At 64.6% G+C, this 23,012-nt stretch overlaps 5 protein-coding genes across 5 annotated transcripts; 1 reads left to right on the forward strand and 4 right to left on the reverse strand.

Annotated features, from left to right (window-relative positions):
- Positions 1-938: 938 nt before the first annotated feature.
- On the reverse strand, positions 939-5,350 carry ISW2 (DNA translocase; the record flags this gene model as incomplete). The annotated part of the gene is made up of 14 exons (XM_076645552.1): positions 939-1,166; positions 1,287-1,576; positions 1,652-1,973; positions 2,046-2,700; positions 2,770-2,938; positions 3,006-3,216; positions 3,277-3,341; positions 3,407-4,175; positions 4,237-4,337; positions 4,434-4,567; positions 4,639-4,703; positions 4,769-4,879; positions 4,948-5,223; positions 5,345-5,350. 14 exons carry the CDS (start codon positions 5,348-5,350, stop codon positions 939-941), a joined length of 3,402 nt encoding a protein of 1,133 aa, XP_076509079.1.
- Positions 5,351-5,694: 344 nt separating this feature from the next.
- Positions 5,695-9,616, reverse strand: NVJ2 (Nvj2p; the record flags this gene model as incomplete). The annotated part of the gene is made up of 3 exons (XM_076645553.1): positions 5,695-8,190; positions 8,255-8,909; positions 8,973-9,616. The coding sequence occupies 3 exons, from the start codon at positions 9,614-9,616 to the stop codon at positions 5,695-5,697; spliced, it is 3,795 nt and encodes a 1,264-aa protein (XP_076509080.1).
- Positions 9,617-10,407: 791 nt separating this feature from the next.
- JCM10292_002133 (uncharacterized protein) lies at positions 10,408-11,577 on the reverse strand (the record flags this gene model as incomplete). Its single annotated transcript, XM_076645554.1, has 1 exon — positions 10,408-11,577. One exon carries the CDS (start codon positions 11,575-11,577, stop codon positions 10,408-10,410), a length of 1,170 nt encoding a protein of 389 aa, XP_076509081.1.
- A 2,588-nt stretch (positions 11,578-14,165) lies between these two features.
- NTE1 (lysophospholipase) lies at positions 14,166-20,075 on the forward strand (the record flags this gene model as incomplete). Its single annotated transcript, XM_076645555.1, has 14 exons — positions 14,166-14,267; positions 14,328-14,560; positions 14,616-14,677; positions 14,736-14,773; positions 14,830-15,875; positions 15,992-17,532; positions 17,597-17,688; positions 17,744-18,097; positions 18,193-18,618; positions 18,676-19,159; positions 19,218-19,275; positions 19,335-19,509; positions 19,572-19,759; positions 19,820-20,075. The coding sequence occupies 14 exons, from the start codon at positions 14,166-14,168 to the stop codon at positions 20,073-20,075; spliced, it is 5,055 nt and encodes a 1,684-aa protein (XP_076509082.1).
- Positions 20,076-20,235: 160 nt separating this feature from the next.
- JCM10292_002135 (BUD22 family protein) lies at positions 20,236-22,065 on the reverse strand (the record flags this gene model as incomplete). Its single annotated transcript, XM_076645556.1, has 6 exons — positions 20,236-20,599; positions 20,683-21,536; positions 21,595-21,664; positions 21,726-21,814; positions 21,871-21,960; positions 22,018-22,065. 6 exons carry the CDS (start codon positions 22,063-22,065, stop codon positions 20,236-20,238), a joined length of 1,515 nt encoding a protein of 504 aa, XP_076509083.1.
- Positions 22,066-23,012: the final 947 nt, after the last annotated feature.

The raw sequence follows: 23,012 nt of genomic DNA on the forward strand, positions 1-23,012 counted from the left end.
GCCACAGAGAAGTGGCCTAGGAAGGCCAAGGTCTGAGTGCGACGGATGCAAGGCCTCGTCTTTCCGGTACGATATGCATCTCTCACGGTCTCTCCAGAAGGGATTCCGAGATTGACGGCGTTCGCTTGCGGAGTTTGTCGACGTCGACAAGGGCGCCGACGGACGCGAAGGCGTTCCAGTGGGCGTCGCGATGTCGGAGAACGTCGAAACCGTCCTGCAAGGCTCTGCATCGTCTCGACAAGACTCAATCCGGGCCGCCTAATCCCACAATGCCGTATGTGGCGGCTGCGTTTTCCGCCTTCTCGCCTCCCGCTGCGCGTGTTGCCGCGCCTTCGCAGATTGATCGTGTCCCCTCGTCGGCAAGAAAATTAAGCCATGCGCCGCGCGACAGTGAAGGCAACAGGAAACAAGTACGAGGACGAAGAAAAACAAGACGTCAACGGCGAGGAGGACAAGGACGACACACCGCCGAGGAAGCGAACGAGGCACTTCGCCGCCGACGAGGCCCTTATCCACGCCACATGCGCCATTCGCCCACTCACACCCTACAGCACCATCAACTGCAAGCTCGGCGGGATCGGCAGAGTCAGGGCTATCAGTCGATGCGTGACCAAGTCGAAGGCGTACGACTCGGTGGGACGAAAGTTCGGCTATTCTCGGCCGTACTACGTGTGCTCACAGAGTAAGACGTTACAGCTCTGTACGGCAGCGTTCTGGGCAGAGAGAAACAGTGGAGGCCGACGTGAACACGGCAGGCTCAGGAGAACACAAGAGTTAGGGGACACTGCAGGCTGACAGCGTAGCGTAGTGACCTCGCCTCTACTGGAAGAACAAGCGAAAAGATTGCACAGACGGAGAAGAGGCGTTACAGACTAGTACACAGCACCACAGCACAAGGGAGAAAAAACAAGCGGGAACCTCAGGCAGAGAGGGGTCTCTCACGCCTCGACTTTCTCCTTCGCAGCCTTCTTCGGCTTTTTCGCCGCGGGCGTGCCCGCGCGACTGCCGCTCGCGCTGGCGTCGGGCGTGTCGGTCGGCGCGTCCTTGCGCTTGGGCGCGCGCTTGGCCTTGACCGGCGCCGCGTCCTTGTCGTCTCCGCCGCCGTTCTCGCGGTCGACGAGCGAGACGAGGGTTTGGCAGCGACGCGAGATCTCCTGGACCGTGCGCTGCGTGGGCAGGAAGGGGAAAGGGGAAAAGAGGTAGAGAAGGTCAGACCGGAAGTCGCGCCGAAGACACCCTCAGAAAGCGGGTGTGAAGTCCAGGCGAAAGATCGAGAGCACACGCACACTCTTGATGAACCAGTCGAAGCGGAAGGCGGGGAAGTTGTTGATGTCCTGCTTGATCTTCTCGTACACGGACTCCTTGCCGAGGCCGTACTTGCTCATCTCGACGAGGAGGAAGCGGTCCTCGTCCTCCGAGTACGACTTGCCCTTGGTCTGGTTCGCATAGACTATCTTGAGCTGCTGCAGCGGGTAGTCGACCTCGGCGACCTTGCGGCGGATGAGCGAGGCGAGGCGATCCTCCTTGCTGCGCTTCGCCTCCGCCGCCTCGATCTTGCTGATGATGCGCTCGTGGTCTGCACAAAATCGGCAAGGTCAGCGGATGTGCTCAGGATCGGCAAGGTGGGCGGACAGGCTCCGCTGGCACGCACCCTCGATCTCGGTGTAGCGCTCCCAGAAGGCAGAGGCATACTCGCGGACCTCGTCGACCGTCTTGGTCGGCACCTCAGTCTGGATCAACTCATACGCGTCGCGGCCGTAGAGCTCGATGCCGCGGCAGAACGCCTGGAACTCGCGCTTGGCCCAGTCGGTGAAGCCGAGGCCCTTGAGCTCCTCCTTCTCCTTCTCCTCCTCCTCGGTGAGCGGCTCGGCCGTGTCGATCGCCTCCTGCTCGGCAGCGCGCTCCTCCTCGAGCTGCTCGGGCGTCATGTCGGGGACGTTCTCGCGCACGGCGACCTGCTCGCCCTTCGTCTTCTGCAGGGCGGGCAGGCGGTGGAGGAGCGCGATCAGCAATGCGTCTCGACGAGCCTACGAAATGCTGCGCACCTTGAAGTAGTACTGTTCCTTCTCCTGGAGCTCCTGGAAGCGCGCCGGGAAGAACTTGAAGTCGTCCACAGCGACGCGACGCGGGCCGCGCGGACCCCTCGAACCCGCCGGGCGGCCGGACCCGCCCTTGAGCTGGCCGCGGTAGTACTCGTCGATCGAATAGTTGGTCTTGCGCTCGCGCTTGGACGGCTCGATCCAGAGGAGGCTCGAGAGCTTCTGGCCGTTCCCCTTGCGCCCGCCAAACTCCTCGCCCTCCCACTGGGTCGTCGTCCCCTGCGCGCCCGGGTTGTTGAAGATCTGCAGCTCGTCGAACGACAGCTGCGCGTACTTCGAGTTGAGCTCGGCCGTCTTGCTCTCGCCGCGCTGGATGATGGCGTCAATGTCGTCGTCGGCCATCATCGACTCCTTCGAGTTGATGATCTTCTCGGCGCCATGCTGGATCATCTCGACGAGGTCGTCCTTGTTCGCCGCCTTGCTGCTCTGCTGCGCGCGGCCCTGCTGGATGACGAGCTGGTCGAGGCGCAACTTCTGCGCGGCGCGCTCGAGCACCTTCTCCTCGACGGCGTTCTCCGTCACGAACCGGAAGACGTAGACCTGCTTGGTCTGGCCGATGCGGTGCGCGCGATCCATCGCCTGCAAGTCCGCCTGCGGGTTCCTGCGGGAGGCGAAGAGGGAGCGTTAGCCAAGTTGAAGTCGTCCGCTCGCACTTCTCGATAGGACGCACCAGTCCGAGTCGTAGAGAACGACGATGTCGGCCGTGACGAGGTTGATTCCGAGACCGCCGGCGCGCGTCGTGAGGAGGAAGATGAACTTCTCCGAGTCGGGCTTGTTGAAGGCGTCGATCTGCTCCATGCGGTCCTCGTGCGCGGTACCACCGTCGAGGCGGCAGTACTCTGCGAGCGCAAAGCCAGATCGCGTCAGTGTGGGGTATCGCGCAGAGAGGGCCGGCGCGCAACGCACGGTACTCGCGGAAGAGGCAGAAGTCCTCGAGGATGTCGAGCACGCGGCTCATCTGCGAAAAGATGAGGACGCGCGAGCCCTTGGCCTTCATGCTCTTGAGGAGCTTGTCGAGCACGAGCATCTTGCCCGCCGCCTCGACGAGGTGCTCGTCCGTCGTGAACGGCGGGCCAGGCTCGGCGCCGTCGAAGAGGTACGGGTGGTTGCAGCATTTCTGCAGGCGCTCATCGCGTCAGAGTGCGTCCCTTGCAGCGAATGGGGAGAAGTTACGCACGCGGAGCTGCATGACGATGTTCTGCAAGCGCGTCTTGCCCTCCTTCTTGCCGCTCATACCGTTGACTGCGGAAGGCGAGGGAATCTAGTGAGCGGGCAGCATGGCGAACGAAGTGCGAAAAGAAGCGCACCGGCGTCGATGTCCTTCTCGAGGATCGAGCGGTACCACTTGCGCTGGAGCTCGGTCATGCCGACGTAGACGTTGATCTCCTTCTTGGGCAGCAGACTCTTCTCGACGTCCATCTTGACGCGGCGGAGCAGGAAGGGGCGCAGGACGGCGTGCAGCTGCTTGACGACCTTGTTGCTCGCGTCGGCCTTGGCCTGCTCGACGGCGGCCGGGTCCTCGGTCGACGGCGCACTCGCCTCGGCACCCGCGGCCTCGATCGCCTTGTCGCCCGTGTCGCCCTGCTTCTCGAACCAGGCGTCGAAGTCGGCGACGTCGCTGAAGACGTCGGGGAGGAGGAAGTTGAGGAGAGCCCACAGCTCGTGCAGGTTGTTTTGCAGCGGCGTGCCCGTGATGAGCATGCGGCCGCGCGAGTCGAACAGGCGCACGATCTGCGACAGCATCGAGTCGACGTTCTTGATGCGGTGCGCCTCGTCGATGACGATGTACTCCCACACGACCTTCTTGAGGACCGACTTTTCGCGCAGGCAGATCTCGTACGACGCGAGGCAAATGTCAAAATCTTGCGGGAGGATCGTCTGCTGGCACAGCTCGGCGCGCTCCTCCTTGGTGCCCTTGAGGACGACCGTCTTGAAGCCAGGCACCCACCGGTCGATCTCGCGCGCCCAGTTGTCGAGCGTCGACTTGGGGACGACGACGAGGTGCGGGCCGTGGATGTTGCGGATGAACTTGAGGTACCCGAGGAACGAGATGGTCTGGAGCGTCTTGCCGAGACCCTGCGAGCGAAACTTGGTGAGGCTGCTTGACAGTGCGGAGAAAGAGCAGAATGCGACGCACCATCTCGTCGGCGAGGATACCGTTGATACCGTTATAGTGCAGGCCGCACATCCAGTTGAGACCCTGGATCTGGTACTCGCGCATCTTGCCGCCCTTGACGTCTGCAAAAACGCGGAAGCCGGGTCGTTAGGCGGACCGTTCAGCCTTTGATGGTGCGGGCCGAGCGCCCCAATCGTCGGAGAGGACGGTGCACGTACAGGCAGGCGACTCGGTGAAGACGAACGGCCCATCGCCCTCGGCGAGGCCGTCCGTCTCCTTTTCGGCCTCGAGCAGCTCGGCGTCCTCGTCCTTCTCCGACTTGCGGCCACGCGACTGCGCCGCCTTACCGCGCCTGCGAGCGAGCGATCGTTTTGTCAATCGCTACGGACGGGGTATAGAATGTGGCGGCGAGAAGGAGCGCACCCCTTGGCCTTGCCAGCGTTCTCCGCCTCCGCGAGGAGCTTGGCGAAACCAGGGTCGCGCTGGGCCTGCAGACCTCGCTCGATCGTCAGTTGCAGTTCAAGACTACGCGTAGAGCGGGAGAAAGACGCGCCTTGAGATCGCAGAAGTGCTTGAAGAGGTCGGTTTGGCCGAGGAGGTAGGTGAAGCGCTTGATCGAGTCGCCCGACTTGAGCGACGCCTGGGTCGAGCGGCGCGACGCGAGCTGCACAAAGACCGTGTCAGCGGGTCGCTAGACGCCAGGGAGACTCGGGAAGGCGCAGGAAAGCGCACCTTGTCGTCGAACTTGCGCTTGGCCTCCTTCTTGAGGCTGGCCTTGCCCTGGGGCTTGGACCCCTGGGCGGGCTTCATGATCTTGTCGCCCTCCGAGTCGTACTCGCTGTCGTCGTCCTGGGCATCGTCGCCGTCGTCGAGCTGGTCGTCGCCGTCGCCGGGGGTGTCGTTGGCGCCGGCGGTCGAGGGCACGCGCGAGATCTCGTTCGACTGGGGGATGTAGTCGCTGAGCGTGTCCTGCCCGTCTGCGCTGGGCGTCGGGCGCTGGCTGGTCGACTGTGTGCGCGCGCGGTCAGCGGAGGAGGCTCTCGCGCGGCGGCACGGGCTCGCCGGGGCGTGGAGCGGTGGTGCGCGCTGCTCTGGGCGGGTGCCATTGCCCCAGACGCGCGCCACTCACAGCCATTGTGCGCCGAGACGAGCCGGCGGGAAGCGGTGGGACCAGCGCTCGCCCTTCTCTCTCTCTGCGCCTAAGTCGAAAGACGCGTCGCTTCCGCGCCTTCCTCGCCGCGCGCAGACTTGCAGGGGCGCGCGCCCGTGTGATTGCACTCTTGTGCAAGCCCTGAAGGTGCACGCGAATCCGCACAGGGCGTGCAAAGCGCGCTCTGGCCATTCCTCCCTCCCTCCGCACGTGTCTCGCAGTGTCCCGTGGCAAAGGCTAGCAAAAAACGCAGAGTCCTGCAGTAATGCACACGAATGCTACACACCACGAGAAAAAGTGTCCGTCGACCGACAGTGAGCGAGAGGCCCTCACGGCTTCGCCGCCTTCTCGTCCTCGTCCGCGACCTCCTCAAGCCCCCAGCCAGCCTCGTCCGCGAGATTGTCCTCTCCCTCGATCTCCTCCGTCTTGCGCGGCGGGAGGGGCGGCCCGTCGACCCCATTTGTCGCAGCCTGAGTCTCCACCTCGCTATTGCCCTCGTCCGTCTTGCGCGGCGGTAGCGCAGGCGGGGCGTCCGGTTTGGGCGACGCCGTCAAACGTGGCAGGAGAGCGGGAGGGTCGAGCTGGCGCGGCGGGAGAGCGGGCGCTTGGGACGCAGGAGGTGGCGTTGAAGGCGCGGAAGAAGAGGAAGTCGAAGGCGCGGCGGCGACGTCGGTGGATGGCGACGGCGCGGGTAGGAGCGGCGGAGTGTCCTGTGGTGATGGCGGGGCGACCGCCACATCGGCGGTCACAGCGCCCGAGGGCGCAGACAAGGGCGGGAGCTTTGAAGGCTCGACCGTCGCACTAGCCTCCTCCTGCGCCTTCTCCTGCTCCTTTTCCTGAGCCTTCTTCTCCACCTTGCCAGCCCCCTCGCCACTCTCCGCCGAGCCTCCCGCCGGCGCCGAGACGCCCCCGCCGAGGTGGTCCTCCCTGACCCTCTGCCTCCTCGCCTCGTCCCTAATGCCGGGCAGCGTCATCATCTGCGCAGGCCTGTACCCACCCATCCCCGCAGCACCAGGCGGCTGCGTCACGGTCGGTCGTGCGGGTCCAGCGCCCGCGGCGGCGGAGGAGGGCGACGAGCTGAGCGCATGCGAGGGGGAGAGCGCCGTGCTCGGCAAGCTGCTCGAAGCCGGCGAGAAGTGGCCGCCCGCCCCTCCCGCGCCCGCTCCGCCGCGCGGTGGCGTCCGCACCACCTCGATGGGGCGGCTCGCACCGCCGCCGGTCCGTGTCGGGCTCGCTGCGCGGCGCCGGTAGTCGCGGTAGCTCTCGGCGCCGCGCTCGTCCTCTTCGTTCGGCGCCTTGAGCGGGCTGTCGCCCACTGGCCGGTCGAGGTCTTCGACGCGCGTCTTTGTGCCTCCTGCAGGCGAAGACGAAGACGAAGCGGCAGCGCGCGAAGCGGCCCAGTTGGCGCCCCAGCGGCGCATGCTCTCCTTGGCGCTCGCGACGCCAGCGGCGAGGGCGTCTTTGTCGGCGAGTGAGGCGCGTGTGGTGCGCCAGGACGAAAGGATCGACGAGGTGCTCGTGGCTGGATTGGGCGAATCGACCGAGGCTGAGGGCGAGTGCCGCCGAGGGGGAGGAGCTGGACCGCGGGTTGACGAGAACGCAGTCTCGGTTGACAAGAGCGGCGAGGGAGCAGGAGGCACGGATGAAGAGGGCGAGGCGGGAGGCGGAGTAGGCTGCGTCTTGACGAACGAAGGGCGATTCGGCAGCGGAGGCGGACGCGAGGGAGAGGCCGGCGTCGGCGGAACGACGGCCGCTTCAGGCGCGGGAAGCGACGCAGCAGCCTCGTTGAGCACGAGGGGCGACTCCGCGTCGGCAGACGCAGAAGCCGAATCGTCTTTTGCGGGAGCCGTCCGCGAGAGATTCGACTGCTGCGGCGGCACCTCCTCGAATGCAACGACCTTCTCGGCCTCCGTCTTGTCCGGCACGACAGGCGGCTCGTCGTCCACCTCGTCCGCCTCGAGCAACGTCTCGCCGCGCTTGGCCTCGTCCGCCTGCTCCTGCGCTGCCCGCTCGCGCTCACGACTCTCGGCGCGCTGCTGCAGGATCTCGCGCAGCCTGCTCGCCGAAATCTCCTCGCCTCCCGCCCCAGTGCCGCCGCCGCCCGCTCCGCCAGTCTCGGTCGTCGCGCTCGACGCCGAAGCCGCGCTCGCGAGCGAATCGCTCGAGTCTGCCGTCAAGACACTCGCGCTGCGCACGCTCGGCGCGGTCGACGACGACGACTTGGAGAACCAGCTCGTCTTCCTGCGCGGCTGAGTGCCGCCCGCGGATGTGCCGGGCGGGGTCGAAGCCGAGCCAAAGGACGACGACGAGGCGTTCTTCTCGCGCCACGAAGCCAGACTGGCTTGGAGTCCGTTCGCGAGGCTGCTCACGCTGCTCGACGCAGTTGACGCGCTGCGCGAGATGCCCGTCGTCGCACCTGTTGCCGCCGACTGCGACTGCGGAGGCGGAGCGTGCCGCGTCGAGTTGGCGGCGACGAGGGGCGTAAACGCCGAATCGAGCGCGGCGTCGCCCTCGCTCGAGCGGCGCCTCCGCGTCGACGGACGGAAGCGCGTGTCGCCGTTGCTCGTGGCCGTCGAGACGCCCGTCGCACCCTCGCCGTCGGGAGGCGCGGGCGACGGCGCGACAAGCTCGTCCTCCTTGACGGTGCTCGGGTCGCCTGGCTTGACTTCCCGATCCTCTTTCTTCGGCCCAATGAGCTCTTCCTCCTTCGAAGGGCGCTCGCGGCGGAGGAAGGGCCCGTAGATGCCACCGCGAGAGAGCGGGATCGAGCGCGTGTCGAAGAAGGCCAGGTCGTCCATGTGCGGTACGACGATCGATTCCATGATCTGTCGCATGTAGAGTGAGTCCTTCTGTAAGCCAGACAACGAACTGAAAATGCGGGCGCCGCACCAACTCGCGAATGCGAGACTCGATGGGACCGGTAACGAGGGACCACTTGATCTGGCGCGCCGAGACGACAGGCTCAACGGCGAGGACCATCTTGGGCTGGCTCGTAAAGCCGAACCAGACGCGGTTCGAGGGCGGTTTTTTTATCTTGACGAGGAGGGTGCCTTCGAGCTCCTTGAGGACAACGGCGAGCACGAGGCGGACCGAGTAGGGCTTGAAGCGCGACCCGAGCGAGACGGTCGCCTCGGTCTGGATCGTGACGCGCGCGCCGCCGACATACGCGACGTGCACCTCCATGCTCGCGTCGCCGTCGGCCGTGAGCTCCTTGAGCATGGGCTTGCTGAACAGCGGGACCGAGGCGCCGACGTTGACTTCGCGGACCTGGATCTCGGAGAGCATGGTCGGGAGCTTGACGCGCTTGAGCTTGCGCACGATGCGCGACGTGATGTAGTCCTCGAGCGAGCAGGTGCGGTACGCCGAGAGGAAGATACGGCCGAGGAGCGCGTTGAGCCAGCGCATCGGGATCGAGTCGGGCTGCTGGTCGATGGACTCGATGAGGCGAGCCATGTCCTCGGGCTCGAAGAGAGCGCGGTCTTTGGCGATGTCGGCAGCTGACGTGGGCGAGCCGAGGCGGGACGACAGGATGAGCGAGTGGTACCTGCGTGCACGAGCTCCGTCAGGCTTTCACACGCGACGACGGTGATTCATGAGCGGAGCGCACCAGTCCTCCTTGTCTGAGTTGACCTTGGCAAAGATGAACCACGGAAGCGGCTTGCCCGTCTCGGTGTCGTACAGGAGGTCCTCCGACTTGGCCTGTCCCAGTGCGGGGCTCTCTGGCGGGCGCTCATTGTCGTCGTCGCTTGCGGCAATCCTACTCGAGCGCGGCTTGAGCTCGATGGCGGTCCGCTTGACAAAGAGCTCGCCGTCGATGTATTCCTCGGGGTAGATGACGACGTCGTGCGCCGAGATCTCGATGGCGGCCCAACACTCTGCTTGGTCCTCGCCCTCGTACAGGAAGAGGACACTCTGCTTGAGGACGGCGAAGAAGCGGTCCTTTGGCTTGGTGCGGCGCGGGTCGCGGCTGCGGTTGTCCATGAAGGTGCGGATCATGCCGGCGTACGTCCCGTCGCCAGCGTCCTTGAGCGGTTCGTACGTCCTCCGCACGGTGAGCCAGCCTGCGCGGTAGACCGACACGGGCTCGGCATCGTCGGGCTGGTCGGGGAGCTTTGGGATGCCCGTCTTTCGCGGAAGCTGGACGACGGGCGACGTGTAGAAGATGACGGCGAGGACGACGGCGAGGCAGAGGGGCACAAAGGTGATGCCTCCGAGGACGTACGTGAGCACGAACGCCCCGAACGAGCCCATCTGCGCCGAGTCGAGAGGGGTCAGCGAGGTCTCCGGATGGGGGAGAGGCAGGGAGCCACGCGGCTCGAGCGAGTGTGAAGTGGTGTGCCTCTGTGCTCGTTCTCCCGTCTGACCGCTACGCACCCTGCCGTGTCCTCCACGGAGCTCTGCGCGCTCGCGCTGACGGTCGACTTCGGCAAAGGTGGGGGAAGGCGATGACGAGGAACCCGCAAAGCAAGCGGTGCAGCGCTGGTCTGGGCGTACAGGTGCACCTAAGCAGCTGAGCAACACTCTCAGGCTGTCCGCAGCTGAAAGGAGGCGAGCGCCGGCGGGTTGTCCTCGTCCAACCTTCAAGGTCACTCCTCGTCTGCGAACGTCCCCCTCTCTGACTTTTCTTGTCTGCTCTCGTTCCGGCACTGGCGAATGCTTCCCGAAAGCAAGCTGTCGCGACTACGGATCAACATGCGCTTTCGCTGCTCTCGGCTTCCGCGTCAATTGTCTCGCTCCGAGCAGCAAAGGACGAGCGCATCGCTGACGCAGTGGCACGGCCGAGGGCTGCGCAAAAAAGTGGAGCAGCGAGGATTGCAGTCGTAATTGCGAGACGAGCGAAGGGGAGAAAGGCAAGCATTGGGGACAAAGAACGACCCAAGAAGCGATCCGTCCGGCTTGAGGCGTGTGTCAACCAGTGTGATTCGCCGAAGTGCGTCAAAGTTAAGCGGAAGAAGCTGCGGCCGCGTTCTGTCAGTGTAGCCCCCTTGGCGCGGAAGGTCAGCAAGGCAAGCGCACCTGCGCGTCCTCGACTGTGCCCCCGCTCACACCTCGACGAAACACTGCCGGCCCTGCTCGTCGACTTTGCGGACCCACACGACACGCCGAATAGCCGTTGAGTCACCCGCTCTGCAGCGCTCCAAGCTCTCCCACCGCCGCAGTGCTCCGCCCTGCTTGATGCGGTCGTCGAGCATATCGCGGAACTCGCTTCTGTGCTGCGAGATCTGGAAGTCGACGTTGAGCTGAACCGACTCTACCGAGAGGGGGAGCGAAGACGAGAAGAAGCGGCCGAGAGGCGACGTGAGCGCGACGGGGAGCGGGTCGACAGCGTGGACTTGGACAAAGACAAGCTTGCGGAGGTGCTCGAGTCTGGGCAGGGTCAAGCAGAGCATCTTGAGGTACGAAGTGAGGTGCTTGATGTGGACGTAGACCTCGACCGTCTGTAACATGGCCGCGCGGTGAAGGCCATCGCAGAGAGCCGAGAAGGCAGCTGCAGACAGCTCGACCGAAAGAGAGCGGAGGTCAGACAGCCTGACTTCAGTCAGGATAGACTTGACGATGGTCGCCTCGCGCGCTCCGGTTGACTTGCTCGTCAGCACGAGCTTGAGCTCCTCCGGCGAAATGGGCGCGGTCTCGATCGGCAAGGCGCTGTCAGTATCCGCCAAATCGATGTCAAGGTCAAGATGGATACTCCTGAGCTGGCGAAGATGGGGCAGAGCTCGAAAGATGGCGGACGGAAGGGTGGCGGAGGACGCGAGGCGAGCGTCGATGTCGAGGGAGACGAGCGGGAGCGTTTTCTCAGCCTTGACTAGGCCGCCAAGCAAGAGCTCGGCAATCTGCGGCATCCGCTTGACGACGAGAGCGCGCAGGTTCGGAAGCTTGGGCAGCAAGGCGGGAAGATCGCCGGCAACGAGCGCGTACGCCGAGTCCCACAGACACGTGAGCGAGAGGTACTGGATGCGCTCGCCGACCGTCTCTGAACCGATGATCCGGCCGACGAGCTCCTCGTTGAGGCGAGCGTTGATGTCGACGCGGCGCCACACGAGTTCGAGGCCAAAGGGGACGAAGCGCTTGCACGTGCCCGCGAGGGCGCGGCCGAGGTCGCGGCGACCGATGCTGACTCCGGGTGATTCACTTTGCGAAGGCTGAACAGGAGCCAACTGCTCGAAGATGAGGCGAAGGACGTCGTCGGGAAGGTCGGAGAGGAGGAGCATGGCGGCGGCAGGTCCTAGTCTTTCCGAGGACCTGTTGCGCTTGTACGAGACTTGCAGCTGTCCTGTTGAAGCTCTGCCGCCGTTCGTCCGCTCCTGTGCGCGCCGTGGCGAGTGTGAGCGCTTCATCAGCCAAAGGCCAGATGAGGGAGGCGAGGAGGCCCACAAAGACGCTGGGCGGGTCGAGCAGCAGCAGCGGGCCTCGAGAACGGTCGAAGCAGCACTTCTGGGCTAGAACGGATTCAATCAAGCGGCAAGAGCAGACTGAGGCGAGGCAGAGGAGCGAGAGCGAAATGTGGTTGACGACTAGCAGGCAGGCGAGAGCTCGTGCCAGCGATGCTGATCGCGAAATCCTCTTTCGACGTCTCACTGCCTGTGTGGAAGGCGGAGAGGGTTCCCAGTCGGGTTCCCTCTGGCTCTCGCGCTTCCGCGTTTCGCCTTCACGGCTGCTTGCAATGTGGCCCTTTCCGCCTCGGAAGAACGAGCAAGATCAGATCACAGCAGAGTATGTTGGTTGGACACTTGAGCTTGAGAACGCTCACGCCGAGACGTGTTGGAAATCTTTCGAAGCCGTTGCACGGTACCTGAAGTGTCGCGAAGGAAAGGACAAACGCAGCGTGTACAGGGCTCAACAGACGGACATGCAGGCGGAGACCGGAGCCAAGGCAGATGATGTTAAGCGCGTCGCGCTGTCGGCCAACGGCCGGCTGCCGGACTCAGATGCGTTAGTCAAGCGAAAGTGCAGGGAGTAAGCGAGCAGGCAGACGCAACGCGAGTGAACGAAGCACTCGTGACCGTTCTGGTCGACCTGCCGCGTGAAGACTGCCCGGTAGAAGTCGGACATGCCGCTCCGGCGGAGCGCACGGGGCAAGCGATCCCGCTCACTCGATTCCCAGCGCTTGAGCTTACCACCGGGCCTGCCACCGCCCTGGAGCTGGGAGTTGAGATACTCGCGAAAGTCAACAGGATCGGAAGGGAGCCCGAAGACGATGTCGATGCTGACGACCTCGAGAGTGCGAGGCAGGGCCGAGAAAACCAGCGCTCGGCGCGCATCTCCAACCTCAATGCGGTGTAGGCGCTAGACGAGCAGCCAACAACGCGGAGCGCACACAAGCGGCTCATTTTGCTGAAGTGAGGTAGTAAGCTAACCAGGAGGTCGCCCAGGAGCGATTGCTTGCCCATGAGAGTCAGTTTCTCCAGATTATCGGCAGTGTTGAAAAAGGCGACATGGGTGGAGCCTCCAGCATAGAAATTGAAGTACTGCAGGGACCGCAGACGACTGGCATCGAGGCAAGAGAACCATGACGCGGCGTCGAAATCGTCGAACAGTTTCAACACGACGTGCGGCGGGAGGACAGCCAGACGAGACGAAGAGAAGCTGCCGCTCCACTTATCATGGAAGCGCACCTCGAGCTTTTCCAGGTTCACGCGAGACTGGAGAAATGCGACAACGGCCTTCGGGAAATCACTGTTCGAAGGTCCGTGTGCAGCGAGCACTATTTCACGCAGATCTGGAGAGGCTTGTGAAGCCAACGCTGCCAAGTTTGGAGCGCAGTCGATGTCGCTGCCGTACAGCTGGAGGACGCGCAATCGGGGTAGATCGCGAAAGACTGGAAAGTACGTCGAAGATGTCGGTGAGCCGGGAGCGTCCCAGTCGATGCTCAGCCATACAACGTGACGCCTAGCATTGCTGGATGACTGAAGCGTGGCGAGAACGTTGAAGTCGGTCTCGTTGTTGATGATCACTCGGTGGTAGAGTATGCCGAGACCAAGCTGATGGGTCTTGCGGCAGACGAGCGCGAGAGCTCTTCCAGTCAACAGATGATCGTGCGGGTCGAGTGACAGCTCGTCCTCCGTCAGGTGGGCGGTGATGAGCTCGAGGACATCGACGGGGAGGTCGGTGAGGAGCATGGCGGGCGATGAGCGGCGTGCGGGTCGGGCGCGAGTCAAACTCGGTAGGCGAGATACTGAGAGGTCCTGGCGTGGTTTCACGGGCTCTGCTACGCTTTTGCGTGTGGTTGGCGGGTGTCAGAGCTTCATCAGTTGCAGGAGGATGACGATGGTCGGAGGCTCACCGGGACGACGGAGGAGTCGAGCAGAAGCAGCGAGGTCTCGTGCAAACCTCGAGCAGTAGTTCCTAGTAGTCGGGCAGTCGATCGAGCAAGCGAGGTGAGCGGATGGAGACGAGGCAGACGAGCGAGAGCAAGTCGTGAGCGAGACGCAGAGGCGCCGGACAGCTCGACCAGACTTTGGGCGAGGAGAGCGTGTTTCTTAAGGGCTGCGCAAGCTTCTGTCACGCCAGCCGCGGTTCCTCGACGCTCCGCCCTGCCCCGGTAGCTCTCGGACGAGATGAACGTGCGAATGAGACGAGGCCACCTCTCGTAATGCTTGCAGGACACGCGGGTCGCTCTCACCCCGCTTGCAGTGCTGCACCTGACCCAGCCTCGCCCTGGTAGAGCCGAGTGCGAGAAAGTGCAAAGCGTGATCGGCGTGACGGAGGGCGAAAGCCGCGAAGTCCTCGCTCCTCTCTTGCGACCGCACACGCTCCGAGCGCTCGCCAGACGCACGGCGGGAGCTAAGTAGTGCGCAGAATGGAGACGGCTGCGGGCCCGTCGCTCTCGAACGACCTCTCGGTCGCTTGGTCCCTCGTCTCTCGCTTGCTCGTCTGGACGATCCACACCGCCCTCCACCTCGTACGTGGGCCCTAGAGCTGCACGAGAGCGAGTACGCTGACCCAGCCTTGGCACAAAAAGCTCACGCAGACGCTCGCGTTCGCAACCATCACCCTCCCCACCTCCGTCTTCAACCTCGTGCACTACTCGGTCTCGCTCAGTTTCCACCTCACCTTCCTCAAGCTCCTCGCCTTCTTCCTCTTCGTCACCACCGTCGCCTCCTACGTCTGGAAAGTCCGCTACCTGAATCGCTACACCGAGCTGCGCGACCTCCCCGGCGGAAACCGCATCAAAGGCGACGAGGGCTTTGACCTGTGCGCCCTTTCACTTCATCGTGCCTCGCACAGGGAGCTTACTGAGCACCCGCAGCCACCCGGATCTCGCGACGGACCAGGCCAAGAACGGGTTCCACAACTACCTAGACGAGTTCCGTAGGTTCTCCCTCTTTCCGTGTGCAGGCACGGCGAAGTTCATTCTGTTCCCGCACAGTCTCGGCTATCAAAGTCTTTGGCTACCTCGAGAAGCCAGTGAGACCTGTCCTCCAGCGGCCAAAGAAGACTCGGACTCACCCTTGTTTCACCAGGTCTTCCATGAGTTGGCACGCCACCTCCAAACTCGTCGCCTCGTGGCCGGCGACACGCTCGACCTCTCGAAGGACAAGTCCTTCTACATCGTCGTGGATGGGCAGGTCGAGGTGTACGCGCGGAACCCCTCGTCTGGTCCGCCAGGCCAGAACGTGTCGACCGAAGACTACGACACGGAAGACGAGGAAGAGGGCAATGGGTGGCAGTTGCTCAACAATGTCGAGAGCGGCGGAACGCTCTCGAGCCTGTTCACCATCTTGAGCCTCTTCACCGAGGACGTCAAGCTGCGCTACGAGGAGGACAAGGGCGGCCACTACGACTCGTCCGACGACGGCTTCACTGGTGGCCGCGCGAATGAATCTTCGCGCGACGAGGACGTGACGGCGCTCCACCTCGACCAGGATGGCACGCCTGGCCGTGCGCCCTTCATCGGCCTGAACGAGGCGCCCGCCCACCGCATCTCAGAGACGGAGGACGCCGACGACGAAGGCGCAGAAACCACTGAACGCGAGCGCGATCACGATGGAGACGACAGCGGGCAGCTCTCGTCGCTTGACACGATGCTCTCGCCCTCCGACTCGCGCTCCACCTCGACCACGCCCGGCTTGCGCTCGCCCGCGAGCGACTATGGCTTCTCCCGCCCTTCTCCCGCCCCGCCGTCTACGAACGGCACCAGCGTCTCGGCGAACCCGACCTCGCCGACGCTGAGCGCCACCTCTCGCACCTCCCGCCGCGGCTCGCTCGCCCAGCCGATGCTCTCTCGCCGCTCGTCCACACATCGCCCTTCGGCGCTCCCGTCTCGCCCTTCGCTCACGACCCGCCACCCGCCGTACGCCTCGTCGAAGTCGGGCACGAAGCGCTCGGCGCGCTCAGCCCGCGCGGGTGGTGGACTCGTGGGCGCGAAGCACTCCGAAGGGGCGGGCGCGGGTATGGGCGGGAGGGCGCAGGAGGCGACGATCGCGAGGGCTGCGACCGACACGACGTTGGCGGTTATTCCCGCCGAGGCGTTCAGGAGGTTGACGAAGAAGTTCCCGAACGCGGCTGCGTGAGTCCGAAGTCTGCATACGGCGCTTGCAACTGTCCACGAAGCACTGAATGCTGCTGTCGGCGTCGCTCCGTCTCTTTTGCGATCTCCGGATCCTGACGGCCTGCCTTCCGCAGACACATCGTGCAGGTCATCCTCACCCGCTTACAGCGCGTCACCTTCCTGACGGCGCACAAGTACCTCGGTCTGACACGCGAGGTGATCCGCACCGAACAAGCGATCAATGACCTCGCTTGCTACCCGCTCCCACCGGCCTTCTGGGAGTCGGGCGGCATTCAGCGCCTCCGCGCGCGCTTTGTCCCCGAGACGAAGCTCAACGGGCCGGACCGCGAGCGCGCCGATGGTGGAGAGGAGCAGGAGGACTACTTCTCGACGAGGCGGGACGAGCAGCCGCGCCGCACGCCTCGCGGCGGGGTGCGCGCAGGCAGCGGGTCTGGCTCGGCGGCAGCGTTTGCTGGTGGGCGCCCGAGGAGGTCGGCGCTCCCGCTCGAGACGCCGTATGCAGGTCCGCGAATGGGCGACGTTTTCTGGTCGAACGAGGAGGTGTCCTCGCACGACGAGGGCGTGCGGTTGCGGATGCGGAAGACGGCAAACGGCAGCGCGTCGGGCGCAACCGCAGCGCGGCGTGCAGGCTCGACGACGGTCAAGGACGGCCCAGGCCCGACGCTCACGCGCAAGGCGGGCGACCTGCTCACGATGAGCACCGTGACGGACGAGATGCGCGGGCTCGGGAGCCCTGTCGTGCAGACTCCGCGGCTCGAGCGCATCAAATCGAGCGGCGCGCTCAGTGGTGCCACCACGGCGGACGAGTTTGACCTGCGCGACGCCGTCATGGAGTGCATCGCCAAGGCCATCGGGCTGGTCCAGCCGCACGTCACGCCGACGCCTTCGGCCGAGGCGTCGCCGCTCTTCCGCCCGACAGAGCACCACCCTGCTCGTCCCGGCTCGCTGCGCGACCAAGCCGTGTTCAACTCGTCGTTTGGGTCGCTCTCCTTCCTCGGCCTGCAGGGGCTGCACGATGACGAGTCGTCCGTCACCTCGTCCGCGTTGTCGGCTCTGCGTGGCGAAGGTGCGCACGGCGGCGCAGTGCAGAGCTTCGCGAGCATGGACCTCGAGAACGAGGTCGAGATCCTGTACTTCCCCAAGGGAAGTGTGCTCGTCAAGGAGGGGGAGAAGAACGCCGGGCTCTACTTTGTCATCGAGGGCTTCCTCGACGTCAGCATGCCCGAGGCCGAGTCGAACATGGCGGCATACGGCAAGGCGGCAACCAAGGTGGAGCAGCATGAGGACAGTGCGGCAAAGGGCTCGACGACCCGGCCGAAGGCTGCCTCGCGCGCGTCGCAGACCAGCACCTTCCGCTCGGGCGCCGGAGTGGGTGCGACGGGTCCGTCAACCACTCGCAAGTCGGCGCCGTCGAACTCGCCGCCACCGGCGCCGCAGAAGCCCAAGTCGATCCCGCTCTTCACCGTTCGTCCCGGCGGCATCGCTGGCTACCTCTCTTCGCTCTCCGGATTCCCCTCGTACGTCGACATTGTCGCCAAGACGGAGTGCTATGTTGGCTTCTTGCCGGCCAAGTCGCTCGAGCGTATCATGGACCGCAAGCCCATCGTCCTCCTCACGCTCGCGAAACGCCTCATCAGCCTGCTCTCGCCGCTCGGTACGCTTCTCCTCGCGCCCTTCTACTCGGCGTTCGTGGTCCGCTCATTGCGTCTCTTCCACAGTCCTGCACATCGACTCGGCGCTCGACTGGATGCACGTCAGCGCGGGCCAGGTCATCTACCGTCGCGACGACCCGGCAGATTCGTTCTACATTGTGGGTAACGCTCACACACGTTTGCCCGGGATCGAGCTGACTTGCCATCGCGCAGGTTATCAACGGCCGATTGCGGTCCATCACGGAGAAGCAGGGCGGCGGTGTCCAGGTACAGGCCGAGTTCGGCCAAGGCGAATCTGTCGGCGAGCTTGACTGTATCACCGCCTCCCCGCGCCCGTCGACGCTGCACGCCATTCGCGACACGGAGCTCGCGCGCATGCCCATGACGCTGTTCAACGCCATCTCGGTGCGGCATCCGCTCGTCACGATCCAGATCAGCAGGATCATCGCCGCGCGGCTGCGATCGCAGGTGGCGCGCGAGGCAAAAATGGCGAGCGGCCTGCCGATGGAACTTGGTGCGCCGGGCATGGCGGAGCAGGGAATGGGCAAGAACAACTTCAACCTCAAGGTCAGCCGAAGGCACCGCTTCTCGCCCGACTAGCGACGCTCACGCGTCGCTCGTGTCTGGACGTAATTTATGCTGAATCCTGACCTCGCCCGCAGACTGTGGCCATCATCCCGACCAACCGCCACGTTCCCGTCTCTGACTTCGCTTCGAAGCTGCACCAGGCGCTCGAGGCGATTGGCGCGCCGACTTCGTACCTCAACCAAGCGACCGTCATGCAGGTCCTCGGTCGCCACGCCTTCAGCCGCATGGGTCAGCTCAAGCTGGCCGGCTGGCTTGCCGAGACCGAGCAGAAGTACCGGATCGTGCTTTACGTCGCCGATACGGCCGTCTCCGCGCCGTGGACGCAGACGTGCATCCGCCAAGCCGACTGCATCTTTGTCGTCGCGGACGGCGGAGCCGAGCCCGAGCTCGGCGAGCACGAGAAGCTGCTCGTTAGCATGAAGACGACGGCGCGCAAGGAGCTCGTTCTGCTCCACGCCGAGCGAAACATCCCTCCCGGCACGACCCGGCCCTGGCTCAAGGTAAGCTTGCTTGCCTGCGGTCCTTGGTGAGAGCGACTGCTAACGCTCGTGTCGCAGAACCGTCCGTGGGTGCATGCGCATCACCACGTCGAGATGGTCGGTGCCACACCCGAAGTCGACCGGTCTGGCTTGCACGACCCGGCCGCCGTGATCGCGCTGCGCAAGATTGCTGCACGCGTCGAGCTGCAGATCAGCAAGTACAAGAAGGTCAGCCCGCGCCCGGGTCCGCAGCGCGCGACAGCGCAGAGCGACTTTGCACGCCTCGCGCGTCGCTTGTGCGGCAAGTCGATCGGCATCGTCCTCGGCGGTGGCGGAGCGAGGGGCATCTCGCACCTCGGCGTGCTGCGCGCGCTGCAGGAGCGGAACATTCCCATCGACATGGTCGGAGGCACTTCGATCGGCGCTTTCGTCGGCGGCTTGTACGCCCGCGAGGGCGACATGGTTTCGACGTACGGCAGGGCGAAGCGCTTCTCCGGCCGCATGTCGACGCTGTGGCGTATCCTGACCGACTTGACGTACCCCGTCGTCGCCTACACTACCGGTGCGTTCTTGCAGACCTGCAGTCGAGATTGCAGAACACTCACCTTATTCGCGCGCAGGCCACGAGTTCAACCGCGGTATCTACAAGTCGTTCTACGGAACGCACATCGAGGACATGTGAGCAGATCGCCGTGGGCTTGTGGCCAGTTCTCGAGCTGACCTTGCGTGCTTCGCAGGTGGCTTCCCTTCTTCTGCAACACCACGAACATCACGCACTCGCGCATGGACGTGCACACGACGGGCTACGCCTGGCGCTACGTCCGCGCGTCGATGTCGCTCGCGGGCCTTCTTCCGCCGCTGTGCGACGAGGGTGACATGCTTGTCGACGGTGGCTACGTCGACAATCTGCCTGTGCGTCTCTCCTTCCTCGTCTGCCCAGCTCCCCCTCGGCGATGCTGATTGTTCAACGGCAGGTCTCGGTCATGCTCGCGCAAGGTGCCGCCTCAGTCTTCGCGGTCGACGTCGGTTCGGTTGACGATACGTCGCCTCGCAACTATGGCGAGTCCGTCTCGGGCTGGTGGCTCCTCTTGCAGCGCTGGAATCCGTTCGGCAAGCCGAGCAACATTCCCAACATCACGGAAATTCAGTCACGGCTCACCTAGTGCGTCTCGCAACTTCCGCGCATTCTCGGATCATCGGCTGATCTTGCATCTTTGCGCAGCGTCTCGAGCGTCAAGACCCTCGAGGAAGCAAAGGCGACGCCCGGCGTGCTCTACATGCGCATGCCCGTGACCCAGTTCGGCACGATGGACTTCAAGAAGTTCCTCGACATCCTTCGCGTCGGCGCCGACTTTGCCGACTCGCTCCTCGACGAATGGAAGGAGCAAGGGAAGCTCCCAACAGGGCTGGAGGGCGACGTCAGTGCGGCGCAGAAGAAGCAGAAGCGCGGGCAGAGCATCCGGAGGAACTCGATCTGAGCGAGTGCGCGCGACGATACCCTTGCATAGCGACTCTCTTACCCCTTGCACAGCCTGTATCACCCTCAAATCCTTGCAGCATACCTCTTTCGCAACGCAGCAGCAGCACATGACTCGAAACCGTCGCACGAGAGCTGCGATTGCATTCCGTCTCCCCGGCTCAGTCGAACGTGATCTTCTTGCCCTGCGGCGCAACGGCACCGAGCTTCTGCGCCTCGGCCGCCTTGCGCTTGGCCTCCCACGACGGGTGCATCTTCTCGGCCGCGGCGCCGTCTCCGCCGCCTGCCGCCTTCTTCTCGTCGCGCTTCTTCCACCCGCCGTCCGACTGCGGCTGCTGGAACGTGCGCCCGCGCGGCTCGGCAGCACCCGCAGGCGGAGCGCCGGCAGTGGCAGGAGGGCCCGAGCCGGCCTTGCGCGCCGCGCGCTGCGCCTTCTGCTCCTTCATCTTGGCGAGCGGGACGGGCTTGCCGCCGGCTGCCTTGACGACGTGATTCGCAGCCGAGCCGAACTTCTTCTCCCAGATGCTGTGCGTCCGGTACATTCGCGAATCAGTCCCTGTCTTCCGGGGAAGGGCAGGAAGGAAAGAAGGAAGGGAGCCGGGACGCACGCCTGCCTCGCGCGCTGCCCGCGCCGGTTCTTGCGCTGCGACTTCTTGTCCTCGCGCTCGGCATCCTTGACCCACCGCGCGTCCTCGCCGTCCGAGTCCGAGTACGAGACGTAGCCCGCCGCGAGCGAGGGGAGGAACGAGGACGACGTGATGGGCTTGGAGGGGGCGGCGGGCTTGGCCTTCTTTGCGGGAGGAGGGGAGGGTGAAAGGGAGGGTTGCCGCCGCTTGGAGGTTTTTGCGGCAGCGTTCGCTCCGCCGGTGGGGAACGACGAGTCGGAGGCGGCGTCGGAAGCTGCGCCCTCGTCGTCCGAGTCGGACCACTCGCCTTCGCTGCCGGCGCCCTCGTCCAGCGCCGCCAGCTCGCGCTGAATCGCCTCGTCCTCGTCCTCCTCGCTGCCGCCCGCTCTTTCCTCGTCGTCCGAGAAGCCCTCCGCCGGCCCCTCGTCCGCGCTGCTCTCCTCGCCGCCCTCCTCTGCTTCCTCTGCGCCGCCGCCCAGGAAGGCCTGCTCGATCGCCGCCTGCCGCCCAGGGTCCATCCTGATCCCCTTGAGCGGCTTCTCCTCCTTCTCCTTCGCCTTGCCCTTGCCCTTGCCCGGCAGCTCGACCTCCTCGCCCAAGCGCTTGCGCACCGCGCGCGACACCTCGTCCCACGCCTCGCCGATGGCCTTGTTGGCGAGGACGCGGTTGCGCGCCTTGCCCTCGGCCGACTGCGGGTCGATTTCGGCTGCGGCGTTTTTGGGTGGAGAGGGGAGCGAGGAGAGGAGCGAGGGGAGGAAGGAGGTTGAGCGAAGGGCGGGTAGCTTGGAGAGGCGGGTCGAGAGGAGCTGGGTAGGGATTGCGTCGAGGTTCACTTTCTGTGATCGTATGATGTGTCAGCGTGCGTTCCCAAAGCGCAAAGAGCGCAGGACGGACCTTGAGAGCAAGCAGTTGCGCTTCCAGATCCGCTACAAGCGCAGCATCTGCGACGCCCTCCTTAGGTTCCCTGAACAAGCGTGAGAGCGGGTCAGCGCGACTCTGTCCTCGTATAGGGTGTTAGAGCGTACCGAGTCGACTTGAGCTTGCGCGTGAGCTTCTGCAGCTCGAACGTCTTGCTCTTCTTGACAGCCTTGTGGACGATCTTGACGGCGTGGTGCTGCGTGCCACGATTCGTCAGCTCGCGCATCGCCTGAAGCGTCCACGCTGACGCACAAGGTACGCCTTCACGGCCTGTTGCTGCTGTGCTGGGTCAGCGGGAGCGTCGTCGGCTGCAGGAGCGCCCTTCCAGCGCTTGTTCTGCGGCTGCAACGCAACGAGGTGAATTGCGGATTGGACGGTCAGAGGCGCAAGGACACGCACTGGCTTGCTGGCGTAGTCGCTGGCTCGCTTGCGCGGGTTGCCGGGCATGTCGGCGAGGAGCACGGACTGGCGGTGATGAGGACGAGCGGGAGAGCGGACGGCGCTGGAGGGCTCGTTGGAGCTCTGGCAAGGTCGAGCAGCTGTCTAGAGCTATGCCGTGCCTTCACACGACTTAATCAAGCAGCGAGACGCGGTGGACAGCGCCAACTCCGCCGAGCCGCTCCTCGCCGCTTGCTTGAGTTCCGACCGCTCGCTCGCAACCCGCTTGCTGTTGTCCAATGTGCCCGAACCGATGCAACAGTGCCTGCGTGTCTCAGCCAGCCTGCTTCGCCGTCATCGCGGGAACTTCGCGGGTGGTTCCGTCTCTCGCTCGTTTCCGCGTTGTGGCTCCTGCCAAGACGGGCTTCCCTGCTCCTGTTGGTCGACTCTTTGGCTATGCTCCAAGCTCGACTACTCGGCGCGCTGAGAGAATGCCCCACTTCGGGGAAAACGCTTTGATACCTTCCCGGCCTTGCGAGGATTTGGCTCCGTCCGCCAAGGTCGGTCCGCGCTTGCTGTCCCGCGTGGCTGTGCAAGATGCGGCCTTTCCTCCCGTGATGACTCTGCACGGGGAACATCTCGCTCGCAGGGCTGTTCTAGGGGTCGACGCCCCGAACGGTTTCGCTCCTCTCGTCAAGTTGCGACAGCCTTCGCCTCTTTCGCTCTCTCTTTCCTTTACCGCAGCTCAGCCGAAATGCGTTCGGTACAACCACTGGGCGAGTCTACTATCCCGCCTCTACCTTTTCAGGTAGAAGCGAGGACGGCGCCTCTCCCGCGAGAGCAGCGAGTGGTGCGGTTTCATCCAGCTCCAAGCGAGCCAGCTCTTCGTGCCTCCCCGACTCGGGCTGCACATGGCAAAGTCTCTTCCTTCGACATTCACGCCGGAAGCCAGCAGCTGGCGACCCCGAGCGTCCGCATCCCACCCTCGCCTCCATCGCCGTGCAGCGAGGCGCCAG

Source organism: Rhodotorula paludigena (genome assembly GCF_050403205.1).
Source record: "Rhodotorula paludigena JCM10292 DNA, Rt_paludigena_JCM10292v1_ctg1, whole genome shotgun sequence".
Taxonomy (NCBI): Eukaryota; Fungi; Basidiomycota; class Microbotryomycetes; order Sporidiobolales; family Sporidiobolaceae; genus Rhodotorula; species Rhodotorula paludigena.